The sequence below is a fragment of the Aulostomus chinensis genome, chromosome 15 (genome assembly GCF_037954235.1).
Source record: "Aulostomus chinensis isolate RoL2024-O1b breed Wild chromosome 15, RoL_Achi_v1.0, whole genome shotgun sequence".
Taxonomy (NCBI): domain Eukaryota; kingdom Metazoa; phylum Chordata; class Actinopteri; order Syngnathiformes; family Aulostomidae; genus Aulostomus; species Aulostomus chinensis.
Window position 1 is genome coordinate 3327023 of NC_141334.1, and position 15464 is coordinate 3342486.

Genomic DNA, 15464 nt, shown 5'->3' on the forward strand with positions numbered 1-15464 from the left:
TTTTTTTGCCTGTGGCAACATTCTGGGAGGCGGATACATACTGAGCATGTGATAAGCGCTCAGATTTATCTTGTTTTACTACCGCAGCAAACCTATGACGTGAGCACGAGTCGTACAGCATGACGACAACAGTCCCACGCTACAGGTAGAAGGCAGCATCAAGCTACAAGCTGCGAAACTAGTAAATGACAACAGGGTGCAACCAAGCTAAAAATGTAACACTACAAGACTCAAACTGCCGTTTCCTGCAGCCATGTCTGTCTTTTTTGGGTTCAACAACATTTGGCATGAAATATCCACAAAGGCTACCTTGGCATTTAACTAAAGGAAATTGTGTCTCTCCTTAATGAAATCCAATTTCCTCCTTTTATAATGTTGTTTAGGGGCACTTACATTAACTTCTGTTCCTTTCATTTTTTTCTTGAGGCACAGCATCCCAATTCTCCCACAACTGCTACGTGAAATCACATTTCGTTCATTTGTCAAGAGAGCTCTCTGTGAAGAGCACTTTCATCCAAAGTGCTTCAGAGTGACACGAGCCCTTCGAGTGGGCACAGTACAGGTGCTAAGGGGCTTTGCAGTAGAGTGCAACAAATGATCCCAAGAGCTTCAGAACGAAAACCAAAATGATGAAGAATGATAATGTAGCTTTGGGCTGACAGGAAATTTTGAGGTTAAATATAACTAAACATTAAACAAGTTTTGAGTCAACAGATGGAGAGACTCCGAAGTGACTTAGCATATAAAGAAGGATCCTTCAAGTTCTGAAGTTGTATGAAGATGTTCAGAGATTCTGAGCTTAACAGTCACATGAAAGCAAGTCAAAGGTCATGACACTCTTGACGTGGGGGAAGTCTAAGGATTTGTCTGCTTACTTTGAAGCTCTGAACTGGATGTGCTTGAAAAAAAAATCTCACTCCTACTTCCTGTCTTATTATCTCGCACACAAGCAAACAGAGGTGTCTCAGTCTGGCATGTCCAAATATTTTGTCTCACTGACTTTGATTATGAGGAAGCTTTAATCTCCTGAACTGCCAGGTTTGAATCAACCAAATCCAGTAAAAAAAAAAAAAAAAAAAAAAAAAAAAAAGACAGAAAAAAGAAGCTAACTTCTACCGTCCTCATTGCAAGTAGGAAGCCACAGTCGACTCAGAAAAGGTAGTTTTGCTCTCCCCTCTTCTAGCCACAACTGTGCTGTTTTCACAAATGCAGAAATTTAAATCAGAATAAAAAAAAATATATTACACAACGTGTAAGACGAATAAAAGCTTTAGCTGCTATTCTGTTCTGATAAATCCTGAGCTCTGAACACTCAACAACACCGTAAGAGAAACGTGAGAAGTCGGATCACCACACAGGTTGTAAACATCCCAGTTTAGCCACATTAGCTCAGTCACTTGGAGAGGAAACGGTGGAGGGGATATATAGTTTTACGGAAGCAAAAGCGGTGGGTGCACAGCTATGGCTGTAGCTGACAGTGGAAGCAGGCAGTTCAATACTGAGGAACCCAGTGGATCGTGTAGAATACAAGGTTAAACAGCACTATGGCTCCGGCTTTCAATTAGCGAACATAGTGAGCCTGATACTCAGATGTTTGTGACACCAGAATTTCCACCACTGGGTCTCCAAGCGTTGATGAACGTTTCATCCAGCAAGATCGGATCGCTAGAGCCGGTCCAGCTGACCACAACTTTGATGGCATGAATGTTTGTGTTTAATGAGGTCAGGTGACCAAACTTCAACACCTAACCCCACTTTTTAAGTGGTTAAATGGACATCCAGTCACAGCTGGGTGTTTCCCTGGATTAAACAACCTCTTATTGTCGTGAATAGCAATAAACCGTGCTTACCTGGCGACAGACGGGTGTCTCATGATAACAGAGCAGCTCACCGAGTTGTTTTCCTGCCTTAACAAACCCCAGTGTTAGGATCATAACATGTTTTTGTTCTTTAAAATGTAGCAGTGGTTTTGGAAGACAATGACAAACCGTTAGAAAGGTGATAAAAAATTTAGTCCTTCTACTTGCAGGAGCCTGCTCTCGTTCTACACAGCGGGGCTGCTGTGTCAGCCAGGCGTGCTATCAGACCATGTCATCGGCGTGTCTAATAGGGATTTGTGTGCATGATCTGATTAAATGATAGACTGATGAAAAGATGCAGCCCATGTGATAATGCAAAATAGCTCAACGTCCATAATTCATGAGACCAATTATCCTTGAAAGTGCATCAGCGTGTAACATGTAATTTCATTCGGGACTGAACCTCGTCGCTCTGGTCCGCCGCTGTGTCACAAGCTGAATGATGTCAAACACAGTCTCTGGCGGAAGTCTGCGGTATGTGCACGGCGTCATTAGACGTGCTCGGCTGCTGCTGTCCATCTTGGCTGACACACGCTTTCACTGTCCTGCACCACGCTGTGTTGTTTGGGAGTCTGAGGCTGTTTAATATAATAATGTTTATGATAAGTGCCTCTCAGTCATGCTGTACTTTGAAGAATGTGACAGTAAAAACAAAAAAAAACACAAAAGAGAGAAAAACACCAAAATACACAATGGGCGAGACTTGAGAAAAAAAAAGGAGAATAAAAGAGGATGAGGGAAGTAGGAAGTTGGAGGATATGTAAAAACTAAAGGATAAACTGGAGGGTGAGGAGAGGAGGGAGTGGATTCTGGACCAGGTTTCACTGTGTGTGAGGATTAAAACACAGACTGACTACACTTCCCGTTTTCCCGACAGCAATGCATTTAAATTATCATTAATATAACTGGTTCGTTTAAGCAACTCTTGGTTGAGGTTAAGGTGAGGACATCTAGGCTTTCAAGAATTTTTTTCCTTTCTTGGCACATCAGGTTTGTCTTATTGTATTGAATTAATTTTAAATTAAAAGACAGAGTCAGAGATGGTGAGAAATTGTCACCTAGACAGACTTCATGTCAAGAGTTCTGGGCAAAGCTCTTCAATCCATTTAAATACAAGTGAACTGGACAGAACGTCACTTATCTCTGGAAAAGACAGCAGGAAGACGCCATGCAAACCAACCTGAAATGTTTAAAAAAAAAACAATTATTTTACTTTGGGCACTTTTGAGGAGTCAAATACAAGCCTGGCATATGTTTGTAAGCAAAAGCGTTCACCTGACTTAACCATAACTTCTAAAATTTTCTTAGCCACAATAAAAACTACAGATTGTGATAAAACCGTGATCAGGATACCGCCAAGTAAGAAAGCGGGACATGGTATTTTTTGCCATAGGGCTCAATCCTGGTATGAGAGAGGAGGAGACATCTGAAAAGTCAGATTCAGAAAATGCAGTTTTGACACAAAACAAAAAACAAAAAAAAGAGGGAGAAAACAATGTTTCTGATAGTAAAAGGCAGAAGTTTATGTAATACTGCCAAAAAAAAAAAACCCAAACAAACAAACACTGAAGCCTCTGCTCTAAACATGCAGGGGGAATAATTAACCCGAGGCAAACGGCACCAAACATCCGGGGCTTCAGCTTCCAGGTAGAAACCCTTCTTTGGAGCTCACCTAGCAACAGGTACTACAGAGTCGACAGTCACGTCTTACCGTCTGAAAAGTGTCCCCCCCCCCAAACTATTACCGCTTAGACGTCACTGAGCTGCCAACGCTCATTCTTACTCACCAATCCAAAAGAAAGACGTCTCCAGCGTCGGAAAGCCACGTCAACATTTTTCCTCGTCTAGTTTTGTTTCGCATCATCCAGACTGCGGTTCCGAACTTGATAAAAACAGTTTTCTGTGAAAGTCATCCATTTTGTTGAAGTTAACAGCGAACATTAAATCGCGACCTCCACCTGCTTCCACTTCTTCGTCCTGCCGGCTGCATCACACCAGAGGCTAAAATGGGTCAGTATCGCCACCTATCGGCGAAAGCTGTTTTACAAGCACGTACGGGCCGTACCTACCATATATGGGCATCTTTCGCTCGCTGCTGACGCTGTTACGTCCGGTCACTGTGTTGATTGGGTTAGTTAGTTGGTTTTTGTGTGTGTTTTTTAAGATTAAAAGTTCTTCTTCCCTTTTCAAGTGTCACATTTACAGATTAATCAATTAAACTTTACAAATTTAGCTCAAACCTGCAACATCGTGATCACACTGAGCGTCACCGCCAGCTAGCAGAAGGAAACATTTCAGAGATGCTTCTGTTCATCTGGGTGTCAGCAGTCAATCAAATCTTTACTACCAACGTTACTCTGTCTGACTCATCTTTGACTAAATGCTGACATTTTGAATTGTTTGGGGGCTCCTGCTCATGAGGGTTGGAGAGGCTGGTGACAATACTGATTTAAGATGTACTTCTTACTGTTAATACATCATTTTAATTACTGAAAATGAATACAACTGCAGTAACAGTAGTTGCGTAAATCAGCAAGTGATATATAATGTTGAGGGAAAGAGATTTATATTATTTTTGAAACACTTTTATGATTTTGTTTGTTTGTTTGACTACCAGGGAAGCCTTTGTGAGGCGTCTCCCAGAGGTATGACGGCGCTGCAGTGACTGAGGCAGCAGGCTGACTGAGACTGTGACAGTGATTACTAATGTTTACATTTATTGACCGGCCCGATGGTGAGATCAGACTTCAGAAGAGGATGAATAAAGTCTAATGGATGGATGTCCAGTTGTTCTGTCGGCATTACAAACTCAGCTCATAATGTGACGGAAAGGGAACAGAGCAAACACACGTTCTGTATGCCTCGTAAAGTAAAATATCAGCAGTTTTGTTGTTGTTCCTCAGTCACTCTGGTCACAAACAACAGAGGCGGGGGGTCATCATTTCCATGGAAATGACTTTGCAGCCCTGTTCCAAACCAATGTGGGAAGACGCTCGGCTCAGTTCCATTCCTACTCCAAAATCTAATCCCTAAATTATCACTCACTCAACAAATCCCCCTCTCATCTACTCTCCTACCTCAGTATTCGCCCTCTTTTCACCTCCTCTGCTCATCTGGCCCTCATTTTTCCTGTTGAGCCCACCCCTGCTCTTCCCATCCGTATGTCTGCGGGAGGGCGAAGACAATAACAGAAAGACTACTTGAAAGAAAACCCTATCTGTGAAATAAATACCCTGGAACCACAGCATTGTTTCATTGTGACTCTGATTGAAGCCGGTCACCTTGAACACCTGAGATTTATAAAAACAGGAAAACACATAAAATCCTTGGCGGGCACATTTATATGCAAGGCTACAACTACACTGCAGCGACAGCAGTAGCTCTAAAGTACACAAGCATGCTCGTAAGAACACTAACACGGTGTCTACCGTCCGAATTCATCATGCTAGCATTCACTAACAGGCACTAGAATCGGAGGCTTCCTTTCATTTTTCCTGAAATGACACATGAGAGGAAGCACTCCTTATTTGGTTCTTGCTTTTGGATGACCCAGTTGTTGTTGGAGGGCATCAGGACCCAGGGACAGTTTGGTGAGTCAAGGGTCTTGGTCTGACGTCAAAAAGAGTTCTATAGTGTATATCTATAGATATGTAGATGTACCACACATTCTCTATTCCATATGCAAATACACTCCCACATTATTTCCAAGTTCTCTAACCACCTTATTTACCTGCAGCAGTTTGTATTTATTACATCTGTTACATGCAACATCGTATCCATAGCAACGTGCTCATTATTTGCTGTGGACCCTCAACCATTAACTGCATTTGCATGGAAGAAATGCAATGAATCATTTTGTTTTGCTGGATCTGGCTGTTGTGTTCTTGTGGGTCTTAGTGATCGGAGTCTCACGACATCCTGCGTGGTTTTACAACGAAGAGCAAACTTCCTGTGGGGGGGGGGGGGGGGGGGGGGTTGGTTCCTGGTCAGAACTGCGACCAGGTGAGGGCACCTAACCTTCACCTGTCCCCCTCATTCCTGCTCCTGTCCATATTTCCTCTTGGAACACAAAAAGAACTTTTCTTGTTGAAATCAGAACTCGTTAACAGAACTATAGGGCAGCCAGCACATCAAGGAACTGGATTTTTAGGGTGTTTTTCCTTTGTAACACAGAATTATGGAGTTACAACTGACAGTTCTGCTTACGATCTTTGATTATTTGTTTTGTCAAGCGTCCATGCAGTGTCAGGACTCGCTTCTACTAAGTTGTTTTAGTGAGAGACCGAGATAAGGATGTGTTCAGTTCAAAGTTAAAGTGCTGGTTGTCATCTATTTTGCACTCTTGAATTTTCTGTGCTTTTGAAGATGAGTTAAGTTTTAATTTGCATTTTTCTTTAATGCCTCTCTTGGAAAGATATGATTTGAGGTTTCTTTCGGTGCTGGGGATTTCTTCCCTGTTGGGGGAATGTAAAAATCTCGTGTGTAAATCTTAACAGATAGCATCCTCACTGTCCTGCTGATTGTGAGCTCTTTTATAGAACTGATGTGAGTAACCCTGACTGCACTTTCATCCACTCTGACTTTGTTGCTGAAGTTCACTAGCATTCAAATCAAAGTCTGGGAGACAGAGGTCGTATCGGGATCTTCTTGCAGCAGAGAAACAGCAGATCCAGATGAGTTTTGGTGGTGGGAGGAGACAGGCAGTTGGAAGTGGCATGCAGGCAGTGAGGAACACATGAAGGGATGGAGACAGAGAGTCGGGGTCAGGAGCTGGAAGGTCAGGAATTTTGGAGCTCTGACTCTGCTCCGAATATAACTGTGGAGTGGCAGCTGCTGTGTTATCCTGGAGCAGGTGGGCTGTGATTCATGTCAGTCACTGTGGAGGGGAGGAGGCGCAGGGGCTTCCTGGTGGTACAGGTTATGCTTTTGAAATCTCATTACTTACAGACACTTTAGCTTCATAACCACAATTATAAACATGAACCACGGCTCCAGTCCATTGCTGTGCTGGTGAGCTGTGAGTGGGAGAGCAGACGACCACAGTCTCATCTGCAGCTCACCTAAATGGAATGCGGCCATCACGAATGTTCATAATTGTGCCTCTCTGTGTTAAGTGTCCTTGAGCGAGACCGAACCCTTGATTGCTCTTGATGACTTGGGTGTGTGCGTGTGCCAAGGCCCCAAAGAACATAAAACAGTCAGAATGTCCGCCATGAAAAGAGGGGCAGCCAATGCAGAGACAAGTGCAGCAACTCAAGAAGACTGCTGGCTGTCAGTTAGATGTTACGTTGCTGCTATTTTTAAATCTATCAGTTTCTATTTATGGAAACACTAAAATTCTCTTCTCCCTGGGTGAACTTTTAAAGACGTTATTTAAAGCTGGTTCCCCACTTCACCACAATTTTAGCAATATGAAAGAGTTGTATAAAAATGCAACTCATTATAAACCGCCTCTCACTTTGATGATACAAGTGGAGAAATGATCCTTTCAATGGACTGTTCGAGCCCAGCCTGGGATTTTTTTTTTTTTACCTCTCTGCAGAAGTTCAAGGACAAAGTTGCTGAGAGGATCCATCTCATTTTAAGAGGGTCCTAAAAATCTATGAGACCTCTTTTCAGGGTAATTTCACAACCATTACTTTCAAACACTTATCTTAGTCATTAGAAGGGCTAGCTGTACACGCTGTGTCGGCTATCCAGATTAGTTGATATAATACGTGCAGGTTTTACAAATTAGCACTTATATCAAGGAATAAGATTGTATCTTTTGAATTTGTGTAGTTTTATATATATATATATATATATATATATATATATATATATATATTGCTACTGAATATCTCATTTTATTTGTGCAGGGTGGAACAAGGCAATAGCCATCCTCCCCATGATCCTCGTCCTTTACAGTTTAACAGGTGATAGAAACTGCGTGCAGAAATGAGTGGCATATCTTAATTCACCACAGTGTACTTTCATTAAAAGGGGAATATGATATTAATATTAGCCTGCTGTTGCAAACATTGCAGATATTTGTTTGTACGAGTCAGCTGAAAAGCCAGGCTTAGCAGGGGTTTAGTGCAGGTTTCAACTTGAGGAACAAAACTATCAACACACATAACTATTCAATAGGGAGACACACCTGAGACACATGGACACAGGACAATGAAAGGGAAGTAAGTCTTGCGACAACCTTTCAAAATAAAACAGGAAATAACAGAGTCCAACACAGAATATAAATCTTCCCCAAACTGCGGGTCAACAGCCTGAACAGCCTTTGTCTGTGTTCGTAGACCTTTACTAACTTTAAAACCTGATGACGAACATGGAAGGAAATAAAGTCAAGAACCAACAAAATAAAAAGCTTCTAAAGAAATTCTTGATTTAACATGCGCTCCAAAAGAAATGCGTGAGAACAAAACAGATAAACAAATCAGAAACCCTGCATCCTTTTCAATGAGTAACTCTCTCTCTCTCTCTCTCTCTCTCTCACACTTAGTAACTCTATCAAGATAATCAAGATAAAATAGAAATATAGTCTGAAGAGAGTGAAGAAGTAGGGTGCGTAGATGTGGATCTTTCGTATTAGTGACCGTCTTCAGCTAACAGGCCAAATCTGGTACAGCTCAGCATAAACAGACATCCTGCTGAAAATCCCCTCAACCATTGGGATAATGAGACCTTAATATTCCCAAATCCTCAGGGAGCATTTGTGTGTTTGGAAAGTCTTATGGACACAGCCCTGCTCATCCGTTGTCTGTCTTGGTATAAACAAGCACTTGCAGTGAAATTTTGAAAGGTAATTGAGCTGAAGATTATGTTTCGTGATAGCAAATAAAAGAGAGAGGTGGGTGCTGAAAATTGCACAAATCAAAGTCTTCATGTTTGTGATCCTCCAAGAGGGCAAATCCAGTATATCCCAAAAAGTGCAATCAAGCAGAGCCTCCTTTCTCGTCTCGCTCAATGTGGTCTTCAGAAAATCAAAAATCAGAGTAATGAGACCTCAATAATGTCAGATCCTGAGGCGGCTCTTTAGAGTTTGGAGTTGGGTTTCTGCATTCACGGGGTAATTTTCACTAATTATTGAACTTCGTATCGTGCTGCATTATTTAAGAAAATAAGAGCAAGAGTGCTGAATACGGAACGTGAACCTTGTGCCTGGTGACTGGGAGTTTGAACAATCTTCAACACAATGAAAGCTGCTCACTTTTGGAATTGGCGGCATGTGGACGGAGTGCACGCGTCAAAGTTCTCCTGTAATTCAGCTTCCCCGAGGAAGCAGACATGCAGAGACGAGAGTCTTGGATTTGCTGTGGAGTGATGACTTTCCCCACAGTTATCAGAGCGCCAGCGATCCACACGAACCGCACGGGAGGACTCCACCCCCCTTTATATTGTTATTTAGTGCACTTTCAACTTACTCTCGTTCACAGTCGTGTTGCTGTACAAAACAAAACTTCTGGAGACTATTTTTTTCTCCTCTAATAGTTCACTTCTTTGACATTCAAAGTGTTCTTTCTTTCCAGTTACTTTCATTCACTGAAGTCAGAGGAACCATTGAAGTAGTGCACTAACAAGTATACTACACCACGTAGACAGGATATGAATATATTAGTAAATATGGTCAATATAACACTTGGATGTTTGCATCCATCTTGGATCCTCTCGTGGCTCCTGGCGCCACACTGTCACAGGGCTGATTGACATTTCACAGAGATAGAATCTGTTTCAGAGCTTCCGTCTACTCATCTCCCTCCGTCCTCGCCGCTTCTGACTGGAGGCAGAAGCTCCGATAGATGGCTCAGCATCACTTCTGCCAGTCAAGACTCTGAAAACTTGACTTGCTCCAGTACAATGCCAGACAGAACTCCTACCACCACAACTGAGACCGCCACTCATCCGCCCCACCCTCAGCAGAGCCGGCGTGAGTGCTGAGGCATGTGCCCCTTCTCAACAGTCTGTCCACACTCAGCCTCTGGTTACTTATTTATAGCAGCTTGTTCCCCAGAGAGACGAAGTAATTGAAACCAAATGTGTTCTTGGGACTGATATGGGGAAGTGGGGCGGCCAGCCCACCCACTTGCCCACCCTCCCACTCACTCTCTCTCTCTCTCTCACTCTCTCTCTCACTCTCTCTCTCTACACACACACACAAAAATAGTATTAACAGGGGGAATTTAAAAAGTTCTAACAGAGTTAATTTCTGCTAAACTTATCACTTCGCAACAAATAAATTAATGTAACTGCTTCTGTCTCAGGGGGTGGGGTGGCGGGGAGGGGGGGAGGGGGGTGCTCAGCTTTTATAAAGTGCTTGTAATGCTTCTCTCCCCAGCCAGTGAGCACAGAGTGAAAAAAAAAAAACAGGATTTCTGCCAAAAGATACCAGCAGCCTGCAAACTACAAAGGAGCCACAGCTTCACTTTAGCACACGTTTTGAATGAGTAACGGAGTCACAGCCCAGCCCACCACCCCGCCCACCACAGCCACACTTAATGAGCACACCAAACAAGGCAGTGGAACCAAACTCACCATGATTCCTCCTTTTATTTCTTCTTTTCTTTGTTTCCTTTTTACTCCTCTCTTTACTTTCCCCTCCCTTCTGGCCTCACAGCAAAATATGTTTAAAGTCGAGGTGTGTCAGGCAGAAAAAAATGGGACTGAGTTGCTGCTAGGAAGCGACATGAGGCCTTCACTGACCAACTCAAAGAAGGCAGCAACTGCTTTCTTTCTCTCCCCTCTGTGCTGCCTTGCTCTCTTGTCAGCTTTTCCAATAACAAACGGCTCCCCGCCTCTTTTGGCTGAGTCCCCGAGCTGTGAGAGCTGTTTCCTGGAGGCTTCGTGGACCGCTGTGACCCAACTGTCTCCCTCTGTTCTGTTTTCTTTCTGTTTTTTGGGTTCTTTTTTTGTGAAAGCTGCTGCTCTGCTGGGTAAAGTCTGGTTGCTCTGGCCCTCTGTCTCACAAAGTTTCAGCCCTGCTTTTGCTGCTGCCAGATTTAGAACCAGACACATGTGGTTTGAAGTTGAAAGAGGAGGGACTTACAGACTGTGTTTTGTTGTCACGACAGCCCCTGTGAGTCTGAGCCTCGCCCCTCCAGTATTTTTATGAGCAAATACGCGTGGGCGTTTTTTTTTTTTTTTTTTTTTTTTTAAGTTTTATATTCAATGTTTGTTTTCAGCAGAACAAAAAAATGTTCAAAACAGCAAGACTTGTCTAGTGGGCTTTCAAAGGTTACCTCTGCTGTTCGCGGGAGGATGAAAGAGTTCCAGCTTCAAGTGTAGAAATACTTTGTTTTTTTTGTTAAATTACTCATAAGATCCATCAATGTGCATGACAGTTTAATTACAATATGAATTATAACCTGTGGGATGAGGGATAGTGTTCCTGAGTGTGATCGCCTTCTTGTGTTGATTGATTGAAAAACAAAAAAACGTACATTGTGCGGTCCAACAAAAGAGCGGCACGTCATTCATGATAAAACTGTTGTGTTATATAATGCAGGAGATCATTTCGTCACACAAAAGACAGAGAGCTGAAAGATCGTTACATGTGTGTCAGTCAGTTTGTGGATGATTTGAAGGCAAACCTGCCTGCTTTAAAGGTAAAGAGTGAAAAATCTAGAGGGCTAAAGGAGGTGAGAAGATTCTCTCACATCTGTAAACTCAAGGTCTCCGTCACTGTGTTTGGTTTGCTGTTTTTCCATCATGTCACTTGAGTTTCTATACTTCTAGCTCTGTCGAAGCAACAGAGCGTGTGAGTTTGTACATGTAGTTAGTTAACACAGTTGACAAGTGAGAGTGAGAGAGAGAGACAGAGAGAGAGAGACAGAGAGAGAGAGAGACCATTTTTAAAAAATGCAAATTCCTCTCCTCCACTTTAATGTTCTGTGGCTTGACAGCGAGGGTGGAAAAAGCTTCACAAAGCTTCTCCTACAAAGCTCCACTTTCTTTTCTCTGCTGTGCGAGCTTGCCTCCTCTCTCCTCTCGCTTCTTCCCTCTCTTCACGGCCACACTGATCCCATTCTCTCTGCCTGCTTGTTTGTGGCGGGGCTGATTTTGTAGGTTAGGGAAATACTTCATGCTTTGATGTTACATCCAGCACTTCCACAGTGCTGCGCCTTTGATAAAGAGCAAAGGTGTTTTATGATTAAAAGAGGTTAAAAATCCTTTTAACACAGGTTAAGCTGCAGATATGTCTGTGCCCCAAATTCACAGACATCGCTTAAGCCTGGTAATTTCAACTGTTGTGATTCAGAATTGTCCCCCCCCCCCCTCTAACGCCCACATAAGATACAATGAAAATGCAGGCTCTGTCACCAGCAGTGCAGCGTAGGAAAAAGGAGAATAGCAACCATTGTCTAGCATGCGAGGCGAGTTCAGGAGTCCAGGAATCTTAGTGGGCAGCCAGAACAGAAGCAGCAGACTCTGGGAGAACTTAGTAGTCGGTCCCAGGCCTGTGGCTGGGGCTCTACTCGATAATATATCAATCAATAAAAGAAAGGGGAATCCTGCTTCTCATATAGAGAGGAGGAACACGGGGATCCGACTCAAAATGAATTACCTTGCAGTCAAGGCAAATACACAGGGGAGGAAAGGCAGAAGATCTCATACACTGACAGATTTTTAAGGAAGAGTTTAATTGAGGTGATGGAGGAGCTGGTGGAGAGATAGATGGAGGTGGAGCACACCTCATCTGAGCAGAGCTACTCTGGAGGGAGGGGGGAAAAAAAGACTAATTATCAGCAGACTGGGAGAAACTTCAAATTTGGGGGTTTTGAGCTTGAAAATGAATTCGGACCACAGAGTCTGGGCAATAACCTGTACATGAACGTGCCTAAATCAGAGGTTTGAACCCACAAAGATCATTCGTGTAGCTGGGGTGTTTTGCTGGGGGGTGAAAACACTTATTTTGATTTCATGAAGCCGAGCCATCACAATCTGGGAGAACGTTTCAGGGTTTCTCAACCCAGTGTTTTACCCTCAGAGTGCTAGAAATAATAATTTTGAAGTTGCTCCAGTAAGAAGCAGGAGAAGAAGTGCCTGCAGCCCCAGAGCAGCTATCATGTCACCCAATGGGGCAACTGGCTACCATCAGGTTACACCCACCAAAAGTGCATTGGTTTCACACTGACAGGTTCAAACTGTTAATGGAATGTAATGGAAGGAGGGGTCCAAGTTAAAATAACAAAACTCCTAAAGTTCCTCTGTTCAATGGCATCTTTAGCGAGCTTCTTTTTACCCCAAATTCAAGTTTAATACTATAAAGTTACTGATATTAGTACGCCAGGACTATGAACCATACCATTTGTCCAATGACTGAGGTTGACGTCCAAATAAAAGTGAAGCCTCCAATTGTTCACTTTTGCTCTTGATAAAATAATATTAGCTTATATGTCACGTTCACAATTTATCTAAACAGGTTACATTTGGGTTTTCTTCAGACATGAACATTCATTCATGAGTCGGTGCTGCAGGTATTTGGTTAAAATGAGCCGACGTTGTTTATCCTGTACGTTGGCGACAAAGGTTTCTGCTGTGTTCACATCTAACCAAGCAGAGGCAGGTTGCCCCCAATACACCCCCAACCACTGCCTCCTCAGTCTGATGTCACACAGCCAGAATTGGTGTGTTTCTGAGGCCCAGCTCAGACTGATGAGTTCACATCACCTCCATGCAGGTGCAGCGCACACAGCTGCAGCACTGTAACCACCATTTTGTTGTGTTGTGACTCAACGGTCACAACTGGAACTGAGGCTCCACCTCTGGACCTTCTTTTTGTCCACTTAATCTAGTACATTTACATTTGCCATGAAAATAACAAACTCAGCGTGTGAATCCATGCTTGTGCATTTGGTGGAGAGAACAACTGGGTTCTGTTTATATATATATATATTTTTTTTCATCCCCAAAGGCACAACAATCCCCAAGTGACCCCTCATCCTGAATGTCCAGTTCATTTCAGCCTGCTTTACTCCTTGAATGAAAACAGCCAATTAGGAGCCCAGCCTGGCTTAGCCTCGATGTTGAGAGCCCGTCCAAATGCAGGCATCCTTGGTTGAATATGTATTGTGTCACAGATGTCATCATGAATAAATACAGCGATTTATTTCCATCTCCAACTGGATTCCAATTGCACTCTGTTGTTTACGGTTCTGTCTTGCTCTTCCAGCTGGGAGTCTGATTCTTCTCTCCCTCTCAAACCGTGTCGAAGCAGTTCAGACAGCATTGTGTTAAAATAATGAAACCAAATTCATCGAATGTTTACCTCATTTTCTCCTCAATGCTTTCCTGTGATATGAGAAAAAAAAAATCTGATGTTTGCACATCATAGAGCAACAGTATGAGCGGGAAAAAAACAAGCAGCGCTGAAGAAGAGGTGATTATCATAATCAGACGTGAGTGTTATTTGGAAATTGACTGAACAACCTGAACGTCTCTTGTGGGGCCTTTAGTTTATTGTACAATCTTATTAGAGCAGCCAAAGAGGTTGTTTACTCCAAAAGTAAATCCATATTTCCATTTGGGATGAAAATCATTACCTCACATCCCACCTGCCGTACATATTTCTTGATTCTGAAGAAATTATTTTTTTTATAAATACACAACTGACAAAAATGCTCCTGCAAGTCAGCTGAATCAGAGTGAGCAGATCTGATAGCTGACGTGCAGGACGTAGGTTTGCTGCAGGTGTGAAAGGAGGTTGCCTTTGTGCTCAGGTGCATGACGGTCAAACAAAAGAAAGCACAATGTCAAATATATAGAAAACACCAGGACGCACCAAAGCCAGGATCTGTCTTAGGTGAGTGTGTGTGCTACGTTAGCTGTGCACATTCCTCAAAAAGTACCATGTGAAGAGAGTCGCGGCTGAGATGAGAGGAGGAAACCTGATCTGAGAAACGTTTGAAGAGTCTTATCGGCCGGGACAGATTTCTGACTGATTTTTCTCACCCGGGCCAATAGTTTGCGTTCTTAAGAAGCTCGTCGGTCAGACCACAACACCACCAGGAGTCCATCTTTCCTGCTCTACCAACCCTGCACACGCTAAACCTCCATTGTGTCCTCTGCCGTGTGCCTGCTGCCATGACAGGTGCACATTTTGCATGCAGGCAACGCTGGAGGGGCAATTCATGGATACACAAAACCAAATCGCAAGATGTGTGAACTGTTTTTCTAGAATGACAAATCTCTGCAGTCAGGCACCTTTCTGTTACTGTACCATCGTACAGAGCTTATGTAGCCACTTTATCCGTGTCTGAAAACTCCTTTGTCCTAGACTAGACTTCCTAGACTTTCTCTCTGCTGCTGACACAGTGTAACTGCAGCCCTTAAAGCTGGCCATTTTAGATATTTCCTTCTCTTTCCCAGATAATTAGTCATTCTGAAAGTCACCCTGCCAGAAAACAGTTTCTTGATTGGCAAACTGTCACAAGTGCCCAACTTTTAGCTAGAGGGGAAAACACACATCTGAGTGGAGGTATATTGAATGTGTTGCTCTTAAAGTTAGAGACACAATGGCTCACGGACAACATGACTTGACTACTTCAGCAAACTAAAAAGCCCCCCAGATAACCACATTAGCTCCTCCACAAGGGAAACGTTTTGTTTTGACCG

The 15464-nt window shown here is 43.1% G+C and overlaps 1 protein-coding gene across 8 annotated transcripts in view; it reads right to left on the bottom strand.

Moving 5' to 3' along the window:
* sgcd (sarcoglycan, delta (dystrophin-associated glycoprotein)) overlaps positions 1–15464 on the bottom strand; it is a 247945-nt gene that overhangs the window by 106713 nt on the left and 125768 nt on the right. The window contains exons 1-2 of one of the 8 annotated variants that reach the window (XM_086226539.1): positions 3647–3861; positions 2918–3039 (exon numbers count right to left, since the gene is read on the bottom strand). The exons of 4 other annotated variants lie outside the window; for them this stretch is intronic. Coding sequence is in view for 1 of the 4 variants with exons in the window: in XM_086226533.1 (XP_086082659.1) it covers positions 10386–10388 (3 nt within the window). In the remaining 3 variants the exon portion in view is untranslated. Of the gene's footprint in view, positions 1–1850; positions 1900–2917; positions 3040–3646; positions 3862–10385; positions 10810–15464 lie in introns of those variants that run through there. 3 more of the 8 variants (XM_086226533.1, XM_086226534.1, XM_086226537.1) reach the window with 3 other exon arrangements.